At 38.0% G+C, this 17,288-nt stretch overlaps 1 protein-coding gene across 4 annotated transcripts in view; it reads right to left on the bottom strand.

Moving 5' to 3' along the window:
• grik1a (glutamate receptor, ionotropic, kainate 1a) overlaps positions 1–17,288 on the bottom strand; it is a 36,065-nt gene that overhangs the window by 10,111 nt on the left and 8,666 nt on the right. For 2 of the 4 annotated variants that reach the window (XM_026182211.2, XM_026182212.2), the window contains exons 2-13: positions 14,388–14,555; positions 13,731–13,988; positions 11,987–12,168; positions 11,347–11,400; positions 10,964–11,134; positions 10,472–10,615; positions 8,121–8,228; positions 7,795–7,839; positions 2,148–2,264; positions 1,593–1,796; positions 993–1,216; positions 331–449 (exon numbers count right to left, since the gene is read on the bottom strand). In XM_026182211.2, the coding sequence (XP_026037996.1) occupies positions 331–449; positions 993–1,216; positions 1,593–1,796; positions 2,148–2,264; positions 7,795–7,839; positions 8,121–8,228; positions 10,472–10,615; positions 10,964–11,134; positions 11,347–11,400; positions 11,987–12,168; positions 13,731–13,988; positions 14,388–14,555 (1,794 nt within the window). The remainder of the gene's footprint in view (positions 1–330; positions 450–992; positions 1,217–1,592; positions 1,797–2,147; positions 2,265–7,794; positions 7,840–8,120; positions 8,229–10,471; positions 10,616–10,963; positions 11,135–11,346; positions 11,401–11,986; positions 12,169–13,730; positions 13,989–14,387; positions 14,556–17,288) is intronic. The other 2 variants (XM_026182213.2, XM_026182214.2) reach the window with 1 other exon arrangement.

Below are 17,288 nucleotides of genomic sequence, written 5' to 3' on the forward strand. Positions count from 1 at the left end.
TATTTTTAGGTTATTATTTTTTGGGGGGAAAACAAAGCCACTGCAGAACTACCAAAAACTGCAGTGAAGGTTGTTTCCAAAGTGAGTCAATGATTATAGAGCCCCAAATGAATAATATCCAGGTGGCCTCCGATTTGATCTGACTGCAGGGACACACTAATAGCATAAAAATTTTAAAGCACACACATGTTGGTAAATGCACGTTTTGCCAGGTGTCTGAACAGAAACACGTTCTTCATGATTGTCAAAGACACCGTACATACCAAAGCATTTTGTTAATTTGACAGTCAACATACAATTTCATCAACCGACTATATAAAAATAGTTTACTTTGCCGCATCAGCGCTCCAACTCCAAACCAGAAACTGTTGAGTAAAGTGAAATTGTTCTGAATTAGAGTCGAGGACGGGTTGCACGGGTGTGGGTTGTACCACTCGTAAGGAGTAAACCTGCAAGACAACGACAGAAAGGAAGCGAGATTAAAAGAAGTACGGAACCAGTGTGCTGCAGGGAATCATAATTCAGTCATGCAGTTCACATTAAAACAGGCTTCCATTAGTGCTTCAGTGCAATCTGCACTTTCACAGAATGCAAAACACGTATTTTGAGTCTCACATTTTCATTGTCACTTACAGGTTGCAAGGTGCAACCAGCTGGCAGATTTCTTTTTCGTACTACCGTAGAAAAAGGTGGAGAGTTTGCAATTACTCCCAGCTACTTAACAGCCACAATCAAATCCACTCTGGCAGCTGATGGCTAAAAGCACACTCTCCGTTATTTCTGAGTAGCAGAAATTTGCTAAAATATAGTCGAGCCAAAACATCACAGCTGATTTGTGATTCTTGTCAGGCTCGCCCATTTTTTATTGTTCTAAAAAGCTCTGTGGTGGCATTCCTTAGTAACCAAAGAAGAGTGTGGCAGAGCTGAGCTGGGGCTTTGGACAGTTCATCACACCTCAGCTCGTCCCCTCAAGCATCAGTGCATCCTCTCACCTGGCAATCACAAAGAGGACGCAGCTGACCCCTGTGCAGGCCAGCAGCACGTACATCCAGATGTCCGGAGACAGGGGATTAAGAAATGAGAACACGCCTGGATTGGTGCCGTTAGGTTTCCGGTACAAGATACTGATGCCTAAGGTCATGAAGGGCTTGGAGAAGTCGATAACTTTCTCTCTGACATAGGTGATGGTTAAGGGAGCCACGGCAAGGTCTGCAACCTAAAAAACACCAAACAAAAGTAACCCACTGCAGGTAAAGTGAGCACTGTTCAAGGGCTCTCATCGGTGCATCAGTATTCACATGATGAATACACCTCGTTAAAAGATTTTCTTTACTTGAGAAAACTGTTAGAAAGCAATGTAATATTTATTTATAGCTCATAACTCTGGTCAGATAGCTTTGTTTTTGTTAGAAGCCTTGTTAATATAGTCAGAGGGAGCATTGATTTTTATCAAAGAAAGAAGCTTGTACTGGTCTTTAAACAAGGCCTGCAAACAGGCTTGAATGAAATCTGTGAATTCAACCGTGGAAAACGTTACTCTACTTTATTTCCCAATTTAATTTGAGGGGTTTACACTTTATCTAGTAACTCACATGGTCGATCAGCTCCCGGACCATCCCGTTCCACTCTCCTTTATCATTCTGGGCTCCATATTTCCCATCAGCCACCAGTCTGACTTCATACGTAAAACCCAAGATGTTTGAGAGCTCTTTCAAAAGGTCCAGACAGTAGCCTTCGTAGCGATCATTCCCAACCAGCTCCTTGTCTGACTTTCTCAACATCACGTAAGGATTTTCCTGTGTAAAACAAAACATTCATCTTTTTATGGTATATTCTTTATTCTGACCCTTTTTTATGCTTAGTATCCTAAATGAACTAGTTTTGTTATTTTAGCTTGTAGATCCTTTGCATGAGCACGTGCAAATTATTTTATGGACGGGATTAATAAAGAATCGGCTTCGCTCTGTGCTGACAAAACGAGACAAAAACTGTGCAGCCACATCTCCTAAACACCTCTTTCCGTCTTTGTATCCTTCTCCTTTTTCATTGCATTCCCATCTATTGTTCCCCCTATCTACATTAACCATATCTCACATGTGCTTCCCTTCTTCTTTCTATGCTGTCCTCTGTTTAACCTTCCTACTCACCAGTATTGTGGTGACAATGAGAGTCCTGTTAGCCAGAGAGTCTGTCACATTGTTATTCTTGTCGCGCCTGGACTCCTCCGTCAGGTTCATCCCCCTGTACGAGTTCCACACAGCAATCTGCAAAAGCAAACAGGGCTTCAGAATTATTGAACCACATTTGCTCCTTTGATCAAACACAGGATGTTACATTTGACACCTTCTGGAGTCTCTGTGTAAGACTGTTTTGCAGCGTATTGACCTTTACTTCTGTTTAAGCTTTAAACAACGCTGCGTTTTTATGATTAGCGATCACCTGTGCAGGAAAATAAGCTGACTGATTACTCCACTTATTTCAGAAAAATAAAGAATAACGAAGTTGATTTAATCTCCAGATCTTAATGGGAAAATAGAACTTGCTCTGACACACCGCATATTAATCATATTTTCTGATTCGCCGAACAGAAAAATGAAAAAGAAGTATAAAGGTTTAAAGACCTGACACTGCCTCCTTTTCAACTTTCTGCTTCATTCACTATTCTACAGCCTTTCCCTTTGCTGAGCTTTGCTCTGATGATTTTGGGCAAAGAGCTAAAAAATGTAATTTTATATACAGCAAATATGAAACTGAAGGAGCAGTTTGGACCAAACAGATTTTGAGTACAACAATTTCATTATGACAATTATTGGATCAGTTAGCACTCGTATTTGAGTAGCATCCAGTGATGTGCAAAAGTCTTGAGCCACCCCTCATTTCTTTGTATTTTGCAACCTAGATGCTTGACTTTTGAGCAGTTTTTTATAAAAGGTGGTCTTGAGGAATAGTTCTCCAGGCTTTCTGAGGGTCTTTTAAAGTTTCTTTGGACATTGGCTGCTTTTTCACTCATTTTCAGTGCAGTCCTTGTACCGGACTGTTTTTAGATAAATTATTTTTGTTGTTGGTTTATCCACTTAACACTGACCTATAAATCATTCAAGCATTAAAAATGACACCTAACTCAAGGGATGAACCAGGGTTGTGTATACACATAGCATACATGTGAGCAAAGAACCCAATTTAAATTATATCTTTAGACGCCATCAGCTTGTTGCAAAAACATACCATTTGTTTCCATTTCTTATGTTTAGCTACAAAAATGCTAAAGATAACACAGTTTGAAAGATATAAAATAGTATTTTTCCAACAACTTGATTCTCAAAAAGCTATCAGATGAAAAAGGAGAAGACAAAAGAAGATGTGGCAGACCGAGGAGCTTTCCACAGAAGATGAGCATTATTTCTTCCCTTAAATAATAGGAAAAGAAATCCAGCTAAGACCTGACACAGGACCTGAGAGATCCATCTGGGTCCCCATTTGATCCATATATTGTTCATTTTCCAGCATGACAATGATTCATGCTGAGAGATGAAGCCATGCCGTAAAATCAAAACTGGATAGAAAAACACACAATGGAGCACTATCGGTTATGGATTGGCCTCCCCAGAGCCCGGACCTCAACATTATTAAAGCAGTGTGGGATCATGTTGACAGAGAACAGAATAAAGTGCAGCATCCAAGGAACTCTGAATATCTATAATGGAGCCTGGAGAACTATTCCTTAAGACTACTTCAAAAAATTACAAAAGCGCTTTCCTAAGAGAGTTCAGGCTGCGTGTTGAAGAATAAAGGTGGTCGTATCAAGAATTGATTTTTAAGTTTGGGAGAACTATAAAAACGCTGGTCCTGTTTTATTTCCATGTTTGAACATGTTTCAATACAAAGAACATAAAGGAATGTGGGATGGATCAAGACCTTTGCACAGTACTGAATATGTTACTGAAATACATCCTTTACTTTAACCTGAAATAACTGCTGCTGACAGCAAAAGGGAAGCCCAGTTTAAATATATAAATATATAATACTGAATAGTAGAACTACAGTGCAAACGTGTTACAACAATACCATCCAGTAACTGCTAAACAATTTATTTTTCTCCATGTTGTCATTTTAACAATGAGCTGAAACAATTAGTTGACTAGCAGCGTGACAAAAAAGTCATTTTTAATTAAAATGAACAATTATGCTTCATCTCAGATAAAAAAAACAAAAACAATAAGAATTGTTGGGATTTTTTTTTTGTCTTTTTTATTTATGTGATCATGAAATTAAATGATGAAAAGCATTACATGAAAAGACATCTGAGGATATTACGCTGGGCTTTGGGAAATTATTTTTGCATTAATTTGGATTTATTACATTTCTGACCATTTTTTTCTAATAACTACAAAAAATAATATCAAAACCAAACATTAATTTTAAAAAAATTCAGTTAGTAAACTTAAATAAGTAGTGGAGAAAGGGAAATTACACCAGCAGTCAAGAGAAAAAGAAGGGTAGATAGGGTTGGGAGGAAGAGAGGACAACATGGTGAATGAGATTGTCTTAATCATCAGACCAGGCGGCATAATCCAGACAGTTATCAGATTAGAACAGATGTCTGGCAGCTGGATTTTTTTTAACCTTTCAACTCCCTTTGCTTTAGCAAAGGTCATGACAGGTCTGGAATGAAGCTAAGAACATTAAATTATTAGGCCTTATTGTTAATAGAACTAAAGTAAGTGCCAGATAAGCTTTTCTCCTCTGGCGAGTCATTCTGTGAACAAAAATGTGCCTTTTAGTATTTTTATTCAGAAACAATGCCCTCTCCATTCATTCACTGCCTAAGAGGATGAAGAGAAGTGAACGCATCAGTACCTCTCATTAAACTGAGCTCTGCAGAAGGTACAGTCTTATTTTTACAATTTATTTTTCTGAAAATGGCTGGGTGGGATTACCTATTCCAAAAGATGAAATGCTTTTCACTCTTCATTACACTCTGTCTTATTCTGTTAACCAAGTCTGACTGATGGAAAATGTGTTCACTTATAACCTCGCTAAAAGCACTCCATATCTCCACCGAGTTACTTTTTGCAAGGGACCATAAATCTGTCTTATCTGTGGACACTGCAGATGAGGAACACTGTGAGTGGGGATGGATTGAATTAATTGCATTGTCCTCAATCTCCAAGATAATTTGTCAGAGTGAGAATATTAAAGATGTGGAGAGTATTTTGGTCTAAAATTGTTTGGTCTTGCATCATTTAGCTTGCGTTACATGCTGTTGTAGAGGGCTGCTTCTCCTCTGTCGAATATCAACAGTATGATTGCACAGTTTGAAGTTTAGGTAAAAGAGCAATCGAGCCAAGTCAATGAAATTAATCCTAAAATATAGCCTAGGACATCCGTACCGCATGCAGCCAGCATCTTTAAAACCCCCGAGTCATGGATTTTCTGTGTATAGCCTTGCAATTTTATCGTGTACACCAGAGGAGCTCCCAACAACTAAGTGTGCTATAAAAACTGACATGAATTGGCTCATATATGCTGTGAGGAAAATGTTATCTGTGAATCCTAACGCTCATCCTCATCCAGAACCAAATCAGAGTGGAAAACCGTTACCACAGACTTAGTAAGCCAGGCCAAGAAAGCTGAGGAGAAAAAAATATATATTTTCAGGAAGTCAACAACTTTAAAAAAAAAATACTTTTTTTTCCTCAAGAGACTTTCACTTTGTTTTGTCTCATCATCCTCTTCAGAGTGTATTTAACACTCCAGTGCCCAAGAACTAACACAACTGCAACGGACTGATAATTCATTTTTTATTACCATAAAGCCAGGCAATTTATGTGATGTGCTTACTATATAGTGGCATTTCCTCTGAGGTGAGGCTTTTGAGGACTGAAGGTATTGAATGGAATTAAAATTACAAATAAATCAGAGCTTTTGCAAACTGACAGTTCCTGCCTGCCTACATACCTGTCTGACAACTGAAACAGACGCAGGTGCTATGAATGAATCGAACATTCACTCTTTCAATCATCAAAGCATTGCTTTTGCATAATTGCTGTTAAAATTTAATTTAATTTAAACTAGAAAGGAATCTGAATGGACTTATGAAGTTGATTTGTTGTATAATCAGTGCACCAGAGGGTGTTATAACTCTGCTCTTTGTGCCAATCAAAGGCCAGGAAAGTAAATCTACTCCTTTTATAGATTTAAAGTTTTTAAACTTGAGATGAGGTGTTGCTTATGCTTATCAGATTCTTTTTGGTACAAATAAATCTAAAGGTATTTGGACAATGGCACATTTTTGTGTTTTCGCCTCTGTAGAGCACCACAGGGAGTGCAGACTTTGAGCTTCAATTCAAGAAGTTTAACCAAAGTGTTGCATTAGCTGTTTAGGAATTACAGCCATTTTTATACATTGTGTCCCATGTTCAGAAACTGAAACCTAATTGGACAAATGACAACCCAGTCTCATGACCAGGTGAGGTCTGTTCCCTCATTGTTCCATGACAAGTTAAAAATCTAGAGTTGATTCAAAGTGCTTCACTTGTATTTGGTAACTGGTCACTTGAACTCTCAATATGAGGTCCAAAGATGTGTTAATGCAAGTGAAGTGAAGGAGTCCATCATTTGGCTGAAAAAACATTGCAAACATAGCAAAAACTTAACGAGTGGTCAAATTAACAACCTGGTATATTCTTAAAAAGAAGGCACTGACAAGCTACACCAAAAGCCCCGAAAGACCACCGAAGACTACTAAAGTGGATCATAGCATAAATCTTTCCAAGATTAAGAAAATCCCTTCACAACATCAAACCAAGTCAAAAACACCCTAAAAGCGGGTAGGTATAACATTACATACACGGGCTTTACAAAAAGGTGCAAACCATCTATGACACTCAAGAGCAAGATGACCAGATTAGGCTTTGCAAGAAAACATCTAAAGGGGCCTGCACAGCTGTGAAACTAATTATTTGGACAAATAAAACAAAGATGTATTTATACCAGAATGATGGGAAGAGAAAAATAGCTTCCCGCTACTGCCAAGTGCTTGCTCATAGGGGATGATATAATTATTGGCATTTCTTTCGTTTAAATATTGTAGGGTCTTTACAATATAAAGCTCCTTGAGCAGCTGTTGTTGTGAATTGGGCCTATAGAAATAAAGCTGAATTGAATTCTAGATTTTAGGCAATTGTTGATTGCAAATGATTTTCATCCAGATGTTAGAAACAACCTTTATATTTACAGTTATGTTGGTTTGTTCAATTATATTTAATCTTTCTAAAATGAAGGGACTATGTATAAAAACAGTTTTAATCACTAAATTTTTAATTCAATATTTTTGTTAAACCTCTTGAATTAAAGCTTAAAGTTTGCACTTTGAATATGTGATTTAGAGTCCTCTTTAGTGGTGTTCAGAATAGCGAAGCAAATTATAGCTTAGTAGCTGACAGAGAGCTATTTTTATATATTTGCTTACGTCTTTCCTGCCATCAAAGAATGTGAAATTGCAGCACTTACTTCCTAATCCTAATGGAGGTACAGCTATATGCATTTAAACAAAGTAAATTTGTACTTTTTTTCCTGAAAGTTTTGACGAGTGTCAAAGCAATGCCTGCACCCAAACAGGGGGAAAACTGAAACGTCAAACACATGGCATTGCTGCACACAAAATCAGTGAAGAGAGACAAAGTTGACAAGGCAGGGAGCAGCAAGGTGCACGGCATGTAGAGTGAGAGTAGGGCAAACAAGAAGAGGGGGCAAACAACAAAGGCTTCCACCAAACAAGGTACTGGCACAAACCTCGATCCACCTTTTCGTGAGGCGGCTTCCGCCCTCCACAACACCCTTTAGGAATTGTGATGAGAGCAACGTGAAGCACAGACAGCGTGGAAATTAATAATCAGTTAGTGCAGCATTATTAATATTCATGGCTGGACAATCTAAAACAGCTAGTAAGTGTGTTTTAAAAGGATGTAAGTACAGAAAACTAAATGACTAATCAGCTCTCGCTCTCGCTCTGTCTCTCATATACACAAACACAAACACATGCCCTAATGGAACGAATAAGCCAGTGCGAAAGCAGCATGAGAGTGTTGTAATTGGCTGTTCCAGGCCTCTGTGCTCACCCTGGCAATGCCGTCCTCTTTGAGGCTGATGATGTCCAAATCAAAGTCTCTCCTCAGGCCATCTGTCTTGTTAAGAACAATGTGCCCTGTCAGTCCATCCCACTGTGCCTACAAAAAGGGGAGAGAGAGAGATTTACAGAGAATTGGAAGACCATCTGAGTTCCTCGTCTATCCAGACCTTTGGAAGTCGGACTCTAGAACAGGCTGCTTGCAGGAGAAGTGAAGGAGGTCCATGCAAGAAGAGAGGAAGCTTGAAGGCTCACGGGATCACAACAAGTGAAGATCAACAGGTTGTGTAGTCTCAATACGCATGAAAGCTTTTGTTTAAAATAGCCAAAGCAATTATATGCATACATTTTTTTTCTCGCTTAATCAAATAAAACCAAAAATATTTTACCTTTTTCTGAATATACTTCCTATTGGATGATTCCCTTTGCTTTGCATGTATACCATTCTTTTCTTGTTTGTCCTGATTATTGACAGACTGTGATGGAGGTACATCTGGCACCTCTTTTTTATTAGAGAAGAGAACAAATATAAACCCTACAGCTATAGCACTTCAAATTGAAATGTTAATGGACTGTTCCTTTTTATTTCACAAACATTAAAAATAATTGCACCACATGCAACCATATAATGTGTCGCCTTTTTAGGAACTGTCTGCGAGTCTGTCTTGCAGATCACGTCAAGTGCTGAGATATTTTTAGGGCTGTCTATTAGGAACAACAGGTTTATGATCTACCCACAGATTTGTTCAATCATGGGACTGTAAGAACTGCTCCAAAAGCTTCAGCTTGTGTTTCTAGCAGTAGTTGATGGTGGAGTCTGAGGTCTGTGTTAGATCATTGTCCTTTCAGACAGCCTTGTTTTCATTTCACTTTCTTCACCGACTACACATTTGCATCCAGAATTTACTCAGATTTAGTGGAATCCCTTCTTCCCTCTATCTCTGCACTGTTTCCTGTGCCTCAGGCTGCCTCACAACCCCAAAGCATAATATTTTTGTCCTTCTGACAAATTCTTCTCCCCTTTGTTTTTTCACAAACCTACTTTTGTTGATTGTGGCCAAAGAGCTCACTTTTGACTCCATCTATCCAAAGCATTTGTCTGCAAAACCACCCCGGCTTACATACGATTTTGTGACATTCTGTGGCAACAGTCATCCCCTGACTTTTGCCGTTTCTAATCTGTCTGCAGATTTCATGCACATTTAACAAAAAACTCTTTTTTAACATCTGTTTGGGGCCAAAATCCACAAAATGTGCATTTTTCTCTGATCTACCCAAACCTTTGCTCTAACTGCGTACTAAAAATACAAACTAAGTTAAAGTAAGTTCACTCCACCTTTTACTTATTTATAATGAGAAAAACTGAATACAATCTTTTGATGCATGCCAGAAGTGTAATTTGCTAGCATCATTCAAAGAAATTCAACAAAAAACACACAACTGTAGAAACGGACATGTCTAAAACATTTAAAGTGTGCAATGTGGCTCTTTGTTCTGTGTTTCCTGATTAAAGCTGACTAAGAAAAAAAGTGTTCAGACATGTCAAATAGAAATATGCTCATTTGATCCACAGAAACACACACAATCGCCAGAGGAGAGTGATAACATTTGGGTTAAAGTGCCCAGGATTTGATTTCTGTCACTGAAATAAAAGCTGTGTCCTCATATTCTGTGCTCTCTTGTCAGCAGTGCTTTTTAATTGAGTGTAGTGAGAGAAATATCACTATGGGATTTTCCCCCCCGAAAAGGCTATTATCAAGTGATGAATAGCACATGAGGACAGATGCTTCAAAAAATGAGCAGTGGAAAACAAAATGAAAAGCTGAAGAGGAGAGCCACTAAGATGCTGGGGAAAAAAAGAAAAGATAAAGAAAAAGTGTGAGAGAAGGAAGACGGGGGGCATGAAGAGGAAAATATGAGTGAGGCGCCTGAATGATAATGTTCCTTCTCCGTGGCAGGCAACGGTCCTCTGCTGGATTTAAGACTTAAGAGATCAAAACACTCGTGCATCAAAGGCCTCATTTCTGTCTGTAGGCATCAAGTCTGACTGTTGGGCTGAGCCGCACGCTTTAAACTTATAAGTACATAAATACCGTGTATTTTCATGTTGCGAGCTTTCAGAGGCAAAGCGCGGACTGTCAGAAGGGACCTATAAAATATTATATCAGAAGAAATGATCTGACACCCAGTTTTGGTAAATTTTTATGTTTGCATCTGAGGCATCTGTTACAAACATGCATCAAAAATGCATCGTGTTTAGGCTAAAGGCAATTGAAGCTCCTTAAGCCATGCTGCTGATCTTGCATGTTTTTCTAAGTTCCCAATAACTTATCTAACACTGACCTCTTTAAAAAGGTTCATGAAGCGCGGACCAAAGCGCCAAGGCTTGTGGCGGTGACACTGCAGGGAGCTGACGGTCATCTGAGTGGCCCGCTGGGACGCGACAGCAACCATGTACACGGCATCATACATCAAAGCTGCGTCTGTCTGTAGAGGATGCAGTGAGAGAAAGTTGCTTTTTTGTGTAATAAAATTGCACTTAAATGTCAGTTGTAAACAGCTAAATTATGAAACCAAGAGAGCAGGTTTTGCAGATAAAAATGCTCTAAAAACTCTAAAAGTTCCTCTGGGAAAATGTGCAAAACATATAATGTTTGGCTATAACGATGAAATGAATATAACTGAGAAAATCAGCATTTCAATTCTTACTAAGCTTACAAAAGCATTACATGTTAGCTCATACTTTTTTGTTTGCAACTGTATGATGCAGCTTATAGAACAGATGTGGCTTTTTGCAGGTGCAGGTGTTTGTTATGTAAAATAACAGCAGCTTACGGTCATGACTCCATCCATCAGACCACTTTCTTGTTTGGGACCCTGAAGTCTTTCCATGGCCCACCTGTCCATTGTAGATGCGACCCAAGGGTCATCAATGTTCAGCAGTCTAAAACCAGTCATGTTGACCCCGCTATAGCGGTATGGCTCGAGATCCAAGGCATATAAATCCTGCAAGAGATGCAAGATGAAGGTAAAGGTGCAAGATGGCAGGAAGGATGTGCTGTTATGTACAAATGTAAGGACTGGTTCAAGGTGTAACCAGTAAATTTAAAAAGCCAGTTAAAGGAAAAATGAATACGCAGATCTTTATTTTACTTATTTGCCTACTATCGCCTTAAAAAACTATAATAAAACTTCAGCTGTGCATTTTTCTAACTCACCAAAGTTGTAAAGAAAAAATGGTAGTACTCTGTCATCATTCCCATTGATGAAAGCTGCAACAAAGGAAAAAATAAAGTAAGAAAAAGAAACTGCCAAACAATTTTTTTTTTTTAATTTTTTCTCCAGTGCTACAGCTAATGTAGGAGCTTGATAACAAAGTAATTTGGCAGGTCATTTCTCTCTTGCACAGCACGTCAAATATATCATGCATTTTCTTTAAGAGTATTCATCAAATTTATCAGTCTTTAGGTATGAATTAAATAGCTGAATTCCCCGAAGCTGAATAAAAAGGACAATGAAAGTTTTTCTAAGTTTCTGTTTCTGTAAGATTGACACCAAAACCTATCTGGATAAAAAAAAAGAAACAAATTGATTATTACTTAATAATAGACAATGGATACAGAAACAACACAAGCAAATAATACAAATGTAGTGTGAGAAACCCAGCAAGTACCAGGACAGCAGAAATGGGTTGTTATTAAATATGCAAGACGATCTCAGCTCTCTGTATGTAGGAATCAGTGCACGGGGCACCGTCCCGTCCCCTGTCCCCCAAAAGATAAATAAATGTGGTGTAAAATCCGTGGTCTAAACAAATAAAACTACTGAAATGAATCTTAGATAAAGTACTGCACAGACCTGCTTAAGGAGCTCAGCAGCCATGCGGTAGGAGCAATCAAAAAGAATAAAAAACTCTTTGTCTTTCTTCAGTTCCTTAAGCAGCGGTCGAGCATCCTGGTTACCCGGCGTCAGCTGGCGGATCTTGATCTTCAAGTTGAACTTTGCTGGCGCTTTGATCAATTCTTGCATCCGCATCAGACCTTTTAAAAAAAGTTAAAAACAGTAAATTATACTTTCCCCCTCATTAATTCTAATTGTTACTTCCTTCTTGTGGTCAGATACAAAACATACACTACATCATTTTAGCTTCTCCCCAGACTGATCGCTATTCTGTTACATAAGCTGGACGCACGCCTTGCTTTCCTGTAGCCTGAACGTGTACATGCACAATAGAGTGTAAATGCGCAGGTGTGTGTTTATGTGACATTTCAGGAAGAATAAATCTTTGGAAATCTATAAGCTATGACATTTTAGCAACAGAATTTCATATTCTCTGTGTTGTGGGCAGTTGCTGTTTATGGGAAACCGCAGGATGTGGAGGCTATCAGTGTTGTGGTCTGGATGTCTGCAGTTGGAAGTCAGAGGGCAGGAACATTGGCAGCTGTCTGATATGAGGCCCTGGTGCCCTGTCACAGATTGGGTTCACTGGCCAACGCGATGGAGGTGACTTTGTAAGACAGAATTTTATTTTGTAATTACGACCATGACATATGAATATGTTGCCAGGTCCAGAAAACGCCAGCTAGCTCCTTTGACCTCTTATCCCTCTCAGTTCTTCACTTTAAATGCCATGCCATTTTAAGGTTGACAACCAGCCTTACAGGAGGAAATAAAATCAAAGATAAAATGCTGTCTTCAGTCAAATATTATTAAAACACTGAACTTGAAACTTAAAACGATGTTTTTTTGTTTTTAAACAAATATCTATATTCATATTTTACAGCTGGGTGATAAATGTTTATAGCACTTCTGGTTATTGTCACGTGGTGTAAAAGTTATTTTTCAAAGTCATAATGGAAATAAGATATTGTGAGCGATTAATCACTGAGGTGCAGTCAAGCAGAAACGTCCAGGGCAAAAAAAAAACAAACAAATTACATAAAATACATGCACACATACATAACTCATGGCCCAAGCTCCAAATACTAAAATACTGCAGTTACTCAAACGGACACTTGCAGGTGTTTCCATTAGCAAGGACCATTATGGCAGAATTATAAATATTTATAGTCAGGTGCATACAGGAGTTTTGGTCACTAAAGTTATTTGAAAAGCAGTTTTTTTTCTTTTCTTCAAACTCACCAATTATATAAAGTATTTGTATCATATATCAGTATTAGGGAGTGGCTGCAATGACTTAGCACACTTAGTCTCTGCTAATTTGAGTCACTGAACAGTGTAGGTTAGGTTTTTGAGGGTTTTTTGGCTTTTGGCTCTAAAGAATTAGGTGATGATGTCCAAAAAGAGAAAACTGAGAATTTAAAATGGGACTTTGTGCAGCAACAGGTAACATCACAATGACTGTGGCTGTTGTTAGCTCAGTAGAATTGGCTAATCTTCTTCTTGAGCATACTGATTTATTGCATACAGATAAACTGAAAAATAGTGAAATAGCTTTGACAAATTCACTTAATCCAAAACCACCTGACTGTATCTTAAAAGTGCTCTCTTTGACCTTCTTCACATTTGAATCCTTGAAGTAATGTATTAATCAAGTGCTTGTGAATCAATTTTAAAAGCTACAACAGCTAACAGAGCCTACCTGTGCTGTCCTCATAGACCACCGTTAGCTTCCTCCATTTGAAGAACGTGACTACATCCAGGATGGCCCTGGCAATAGCGGTGTACTCCGGATACAGGTTGATGAAAAAGGTGTCTTTGTTGTCCACCGATGGATGTTTCCATCGTGTTTGTATGTGAGGGACTTCCAGAGCATTGCAGATAGATTGAACAGCACTAACCGAGGAGCTGTGAGAGGGGCCAAACACAGCAACCACCCCAAGAGCGAGCTGGTCACACACTAGTGGAAAAAAACAGAACAGCAGAAAAGCAGCTGGATGGATTTGATTGTTGCAATCAGATGATTCTTGATTACAGGTGAAGACTGTTAATGTGCTTCCAAATTCAAGTGTTAAACTGGTTATGTAATTTAAAGGGATAGCATTAGACTTTGATTTAAAAAGTAAGTTGTCTTCCAGCTACAGGACAGAATTATAGCTTGCTATTATTTTCATTGTGATCACAAGTAAATTGTCAAAAAAAACATGTCCGTCTTAACCAGATTCTTAACCAGAAGCTAGTGGTTCTTTATGTGCTTGATAAATACTGAATCTACCAGTAACATTTCATTTTTGGATTTTGCGGAAAACGTATGCATTTAAACTAGTTAAAGTCAGCGTTTTAGACTTTAACTCCCTACCTCTCCTGGAAGCCTCAAAGCCATCAAAGAGGTTGATCCTCTGAATGTCGTAGGTAAGAGTGGTGTTGGGCATCAGGGTCTTGTTGCGGTTTATGTTGTTAACAGCAAACTTGAAGGCCAGCTCGTCCGTACTCACTAACTCGCTCTCTCGGGTCTCAAAAATCCCACCTGAACATTGAGACAGACGAGAAGGTTAAAAAGAAATCATTTGTGTTGAGATCAGGAGACAGCTGCAAAAGACCGCACCTAGTGCATACGTGTTCTGCACCAAACCACTTTTACTGCACTGAGTTTCACTTTATTTTACTTGATCAAACATAGGAAACCACCACCAGAAGACCAAACATCATGACCTCAGTCAGCAGCTGAAGTGAATTAAAGTCAAGATGTGCTTTGTTCTCGGTAACAGCTTCATTAAAGATGTTATATAGATGAGATGCAACGCCAGTAGGACTAGAAAAAACATCATCACAATATTATCAGCTTTTCAAGCTGTTAAAAATGTTAATAAGTCATTAATATTCATCCAGTCTTGGTAGTAGAAGATAATAGGATAATAATAATAGTAATAATAATAATAATGAATGGACTAAGTCTAAATAGTAAAACACAAATTGACAAGCAAAAGTATTTTTATTCTGTGTAAATAATCATTCTGTACATACGATAATTTTTAATCGTACAACTGTTTATAACTTGCATAGTTAACATTTCTGTATAGTTTTTCATATTTATATCCTGTTCATAGCCTGTACATACTTATAGTTATAGAATATTCATAACATACTTCATACCGTGTACATTATAACATACCATAATAGACCCATTTCTGTAATATACTTACATACCTATATTATTGCTAATATATATTGTAATATATCTATATCACTTCTGGATGGATGCAAACTGCATTTTGTTGCCCTGTACCTGTGCATGTGCAATGACAATAAAGTTGAATTCTATTCTATTCTATTCTAAAAAGTTATGAATGGAAACATTATTAACAGTTAACAGTGACAGAACATTTTAAGAGATAAATGTGCCATGTCAAAATATAAGGAGATGATATTAAAGTAGACAAAACATAGACTTCTTTTCCTTAATAGATGGTATAGACAGGTTGAAGTCCTATACTTGTTGTAAAAATCAACAACAAGACAACAACAACAACAACAACAACAACAACACAGCCTCTTCACAATTACACCATCTATTCTCTGCTTTCTGCATTAATGGTGGTCACATTTTACTTTCTTTTTACGCAAGCTATATCTCTGAGTCATAAAAACGCTGTAAATCCATTATGCGCACAGTTAAAGTTTCACTGCCTTCAGCCTGAGTTTTCTACAAGCAGAGAAGGAAATTGAAATTGCCATGGTCGCATGATAATGATGATGAATATTAAGAGCTTGAGGTAAATAATCGAAAGTTTGTGACCGGCCATAAAAGACATTCTGAACTTATTGCTTCTCACACAGGAAGGATGGTTCGTATAAGTACTTGTTCTTCCACTCTCACTTTTACACTGCAGAGACCCAAAGCTGCATGTAACGTCGTAGGAACAATGCTGTTCAGACAGAAATTGCCCTTAAACTCCTCGTCAACATCCAATGATCTGGGTGAATTCAAAGGGCAGATGAAATGAAAGTATAATTACTTCCACTGTGTGAAAGGGCAAGAAATAAAAAAGGCTATGGAGTTCCTGAGATGAGTCAAGGCATCGCAGTCAGGAAAAGCAGAAGTAACTGTTAGTCTTTTAGTAGGTTTTTTTCACTTTTACCAATTCAGTTTTATTTATATAGCATCAAACCACAACAACAGTTGTCTCGATGCGTTTTATATTGTAAGGTAAAGACTCTACAATAATACAAAGAAAAGCCCAATGACCTGTAATAATACAAAGATAACCAGGATAATTTTCTGCGACTGCAGATGCAGTTTCTTGATTTAAAACACGTTCTATTATCTATATATTGAATTATTGGCCCGGTCCTAAAACAAAATGAAATTTAAAAAACATTGTAACATTTTTAGGGCAATTTAGTTATTTCTACAAATTTATTGGTTTTCAAATGCAAGTTAATGGGTTTGCATGTCTTAAAATAAACAGTACTGTAACATGTGAATAATATTACCCTGTGGATCAGGGATTTTGTATCACTGATCAATAGGCTGTCACGCTTCACAATACAGCTCACCACATTGTGTGTGGTGTTGGTCAAGGCCAAGCAGATAATGAGCTTAGCTCCAAGGATGGTGTTCAACAACAGCCTGAGATAAAATAAGGAGTGGGCAGATTTCACTACATCCACAAAATCACATTAAATTATAGCTGAGATGTTGTAAAGATATTTGAATTTTTATGATATTAATGCTGATATGGTGACAGGCAGCATACAGAAGAGAAGCAATACCTTAAATAATTCAATTCAGCTTTATTTATATGACACCAAATCACAACAGCAGTTGTCTGCTGTATGGTTTATATTGTAAGGTAAAGACTCTACAATAATACAGAGAAAAGCCCAATCATCAAAGATTCTTTGAGCAAGCACTTGGCGATAGTGGGAAAGAAAAACTCCCTTTTAAAAGGAATAAACTTTCAGCAGAACCAGACTCAGAGACGAGAAGCCACGTGCCACAACCAGTTGGGAGTGATGATAGAGAGACAGGACAAAAGACACACTGTGGAAGAGAGACAGAGAAAAATAATAACTAAAGATGACTGTAAATGAAGAGTGGTGTGTAAGAACAAGAAACACTCAGTGCACCAAGCAACCGGATATTCTTGTAAGTTTTTTTTAAAAGTGGTCTTGAGCAACACTTTTCCGGGCTTTCTGGATATCTTTTAAAGTTTTGTTTTGGTCATTGGTTGATTTTTCACCAGTTTTCTGTCCATTC

The sequence above is a fragment of the Astatotilapia calliptera genome, chromosome 10 (assembly GCF_964374335.1).
Source record: "Astatotilapia calliptera chromosome 10, fAstCal68.1, whole genome shotgun sequence".
NCBI classification, from domain to species: Eukaryota; Metazoa; Chordata; class Actinopteri; order Cichliformes; family Cichlidae; genus Astatotilapia; species Astatotilapia calliptera.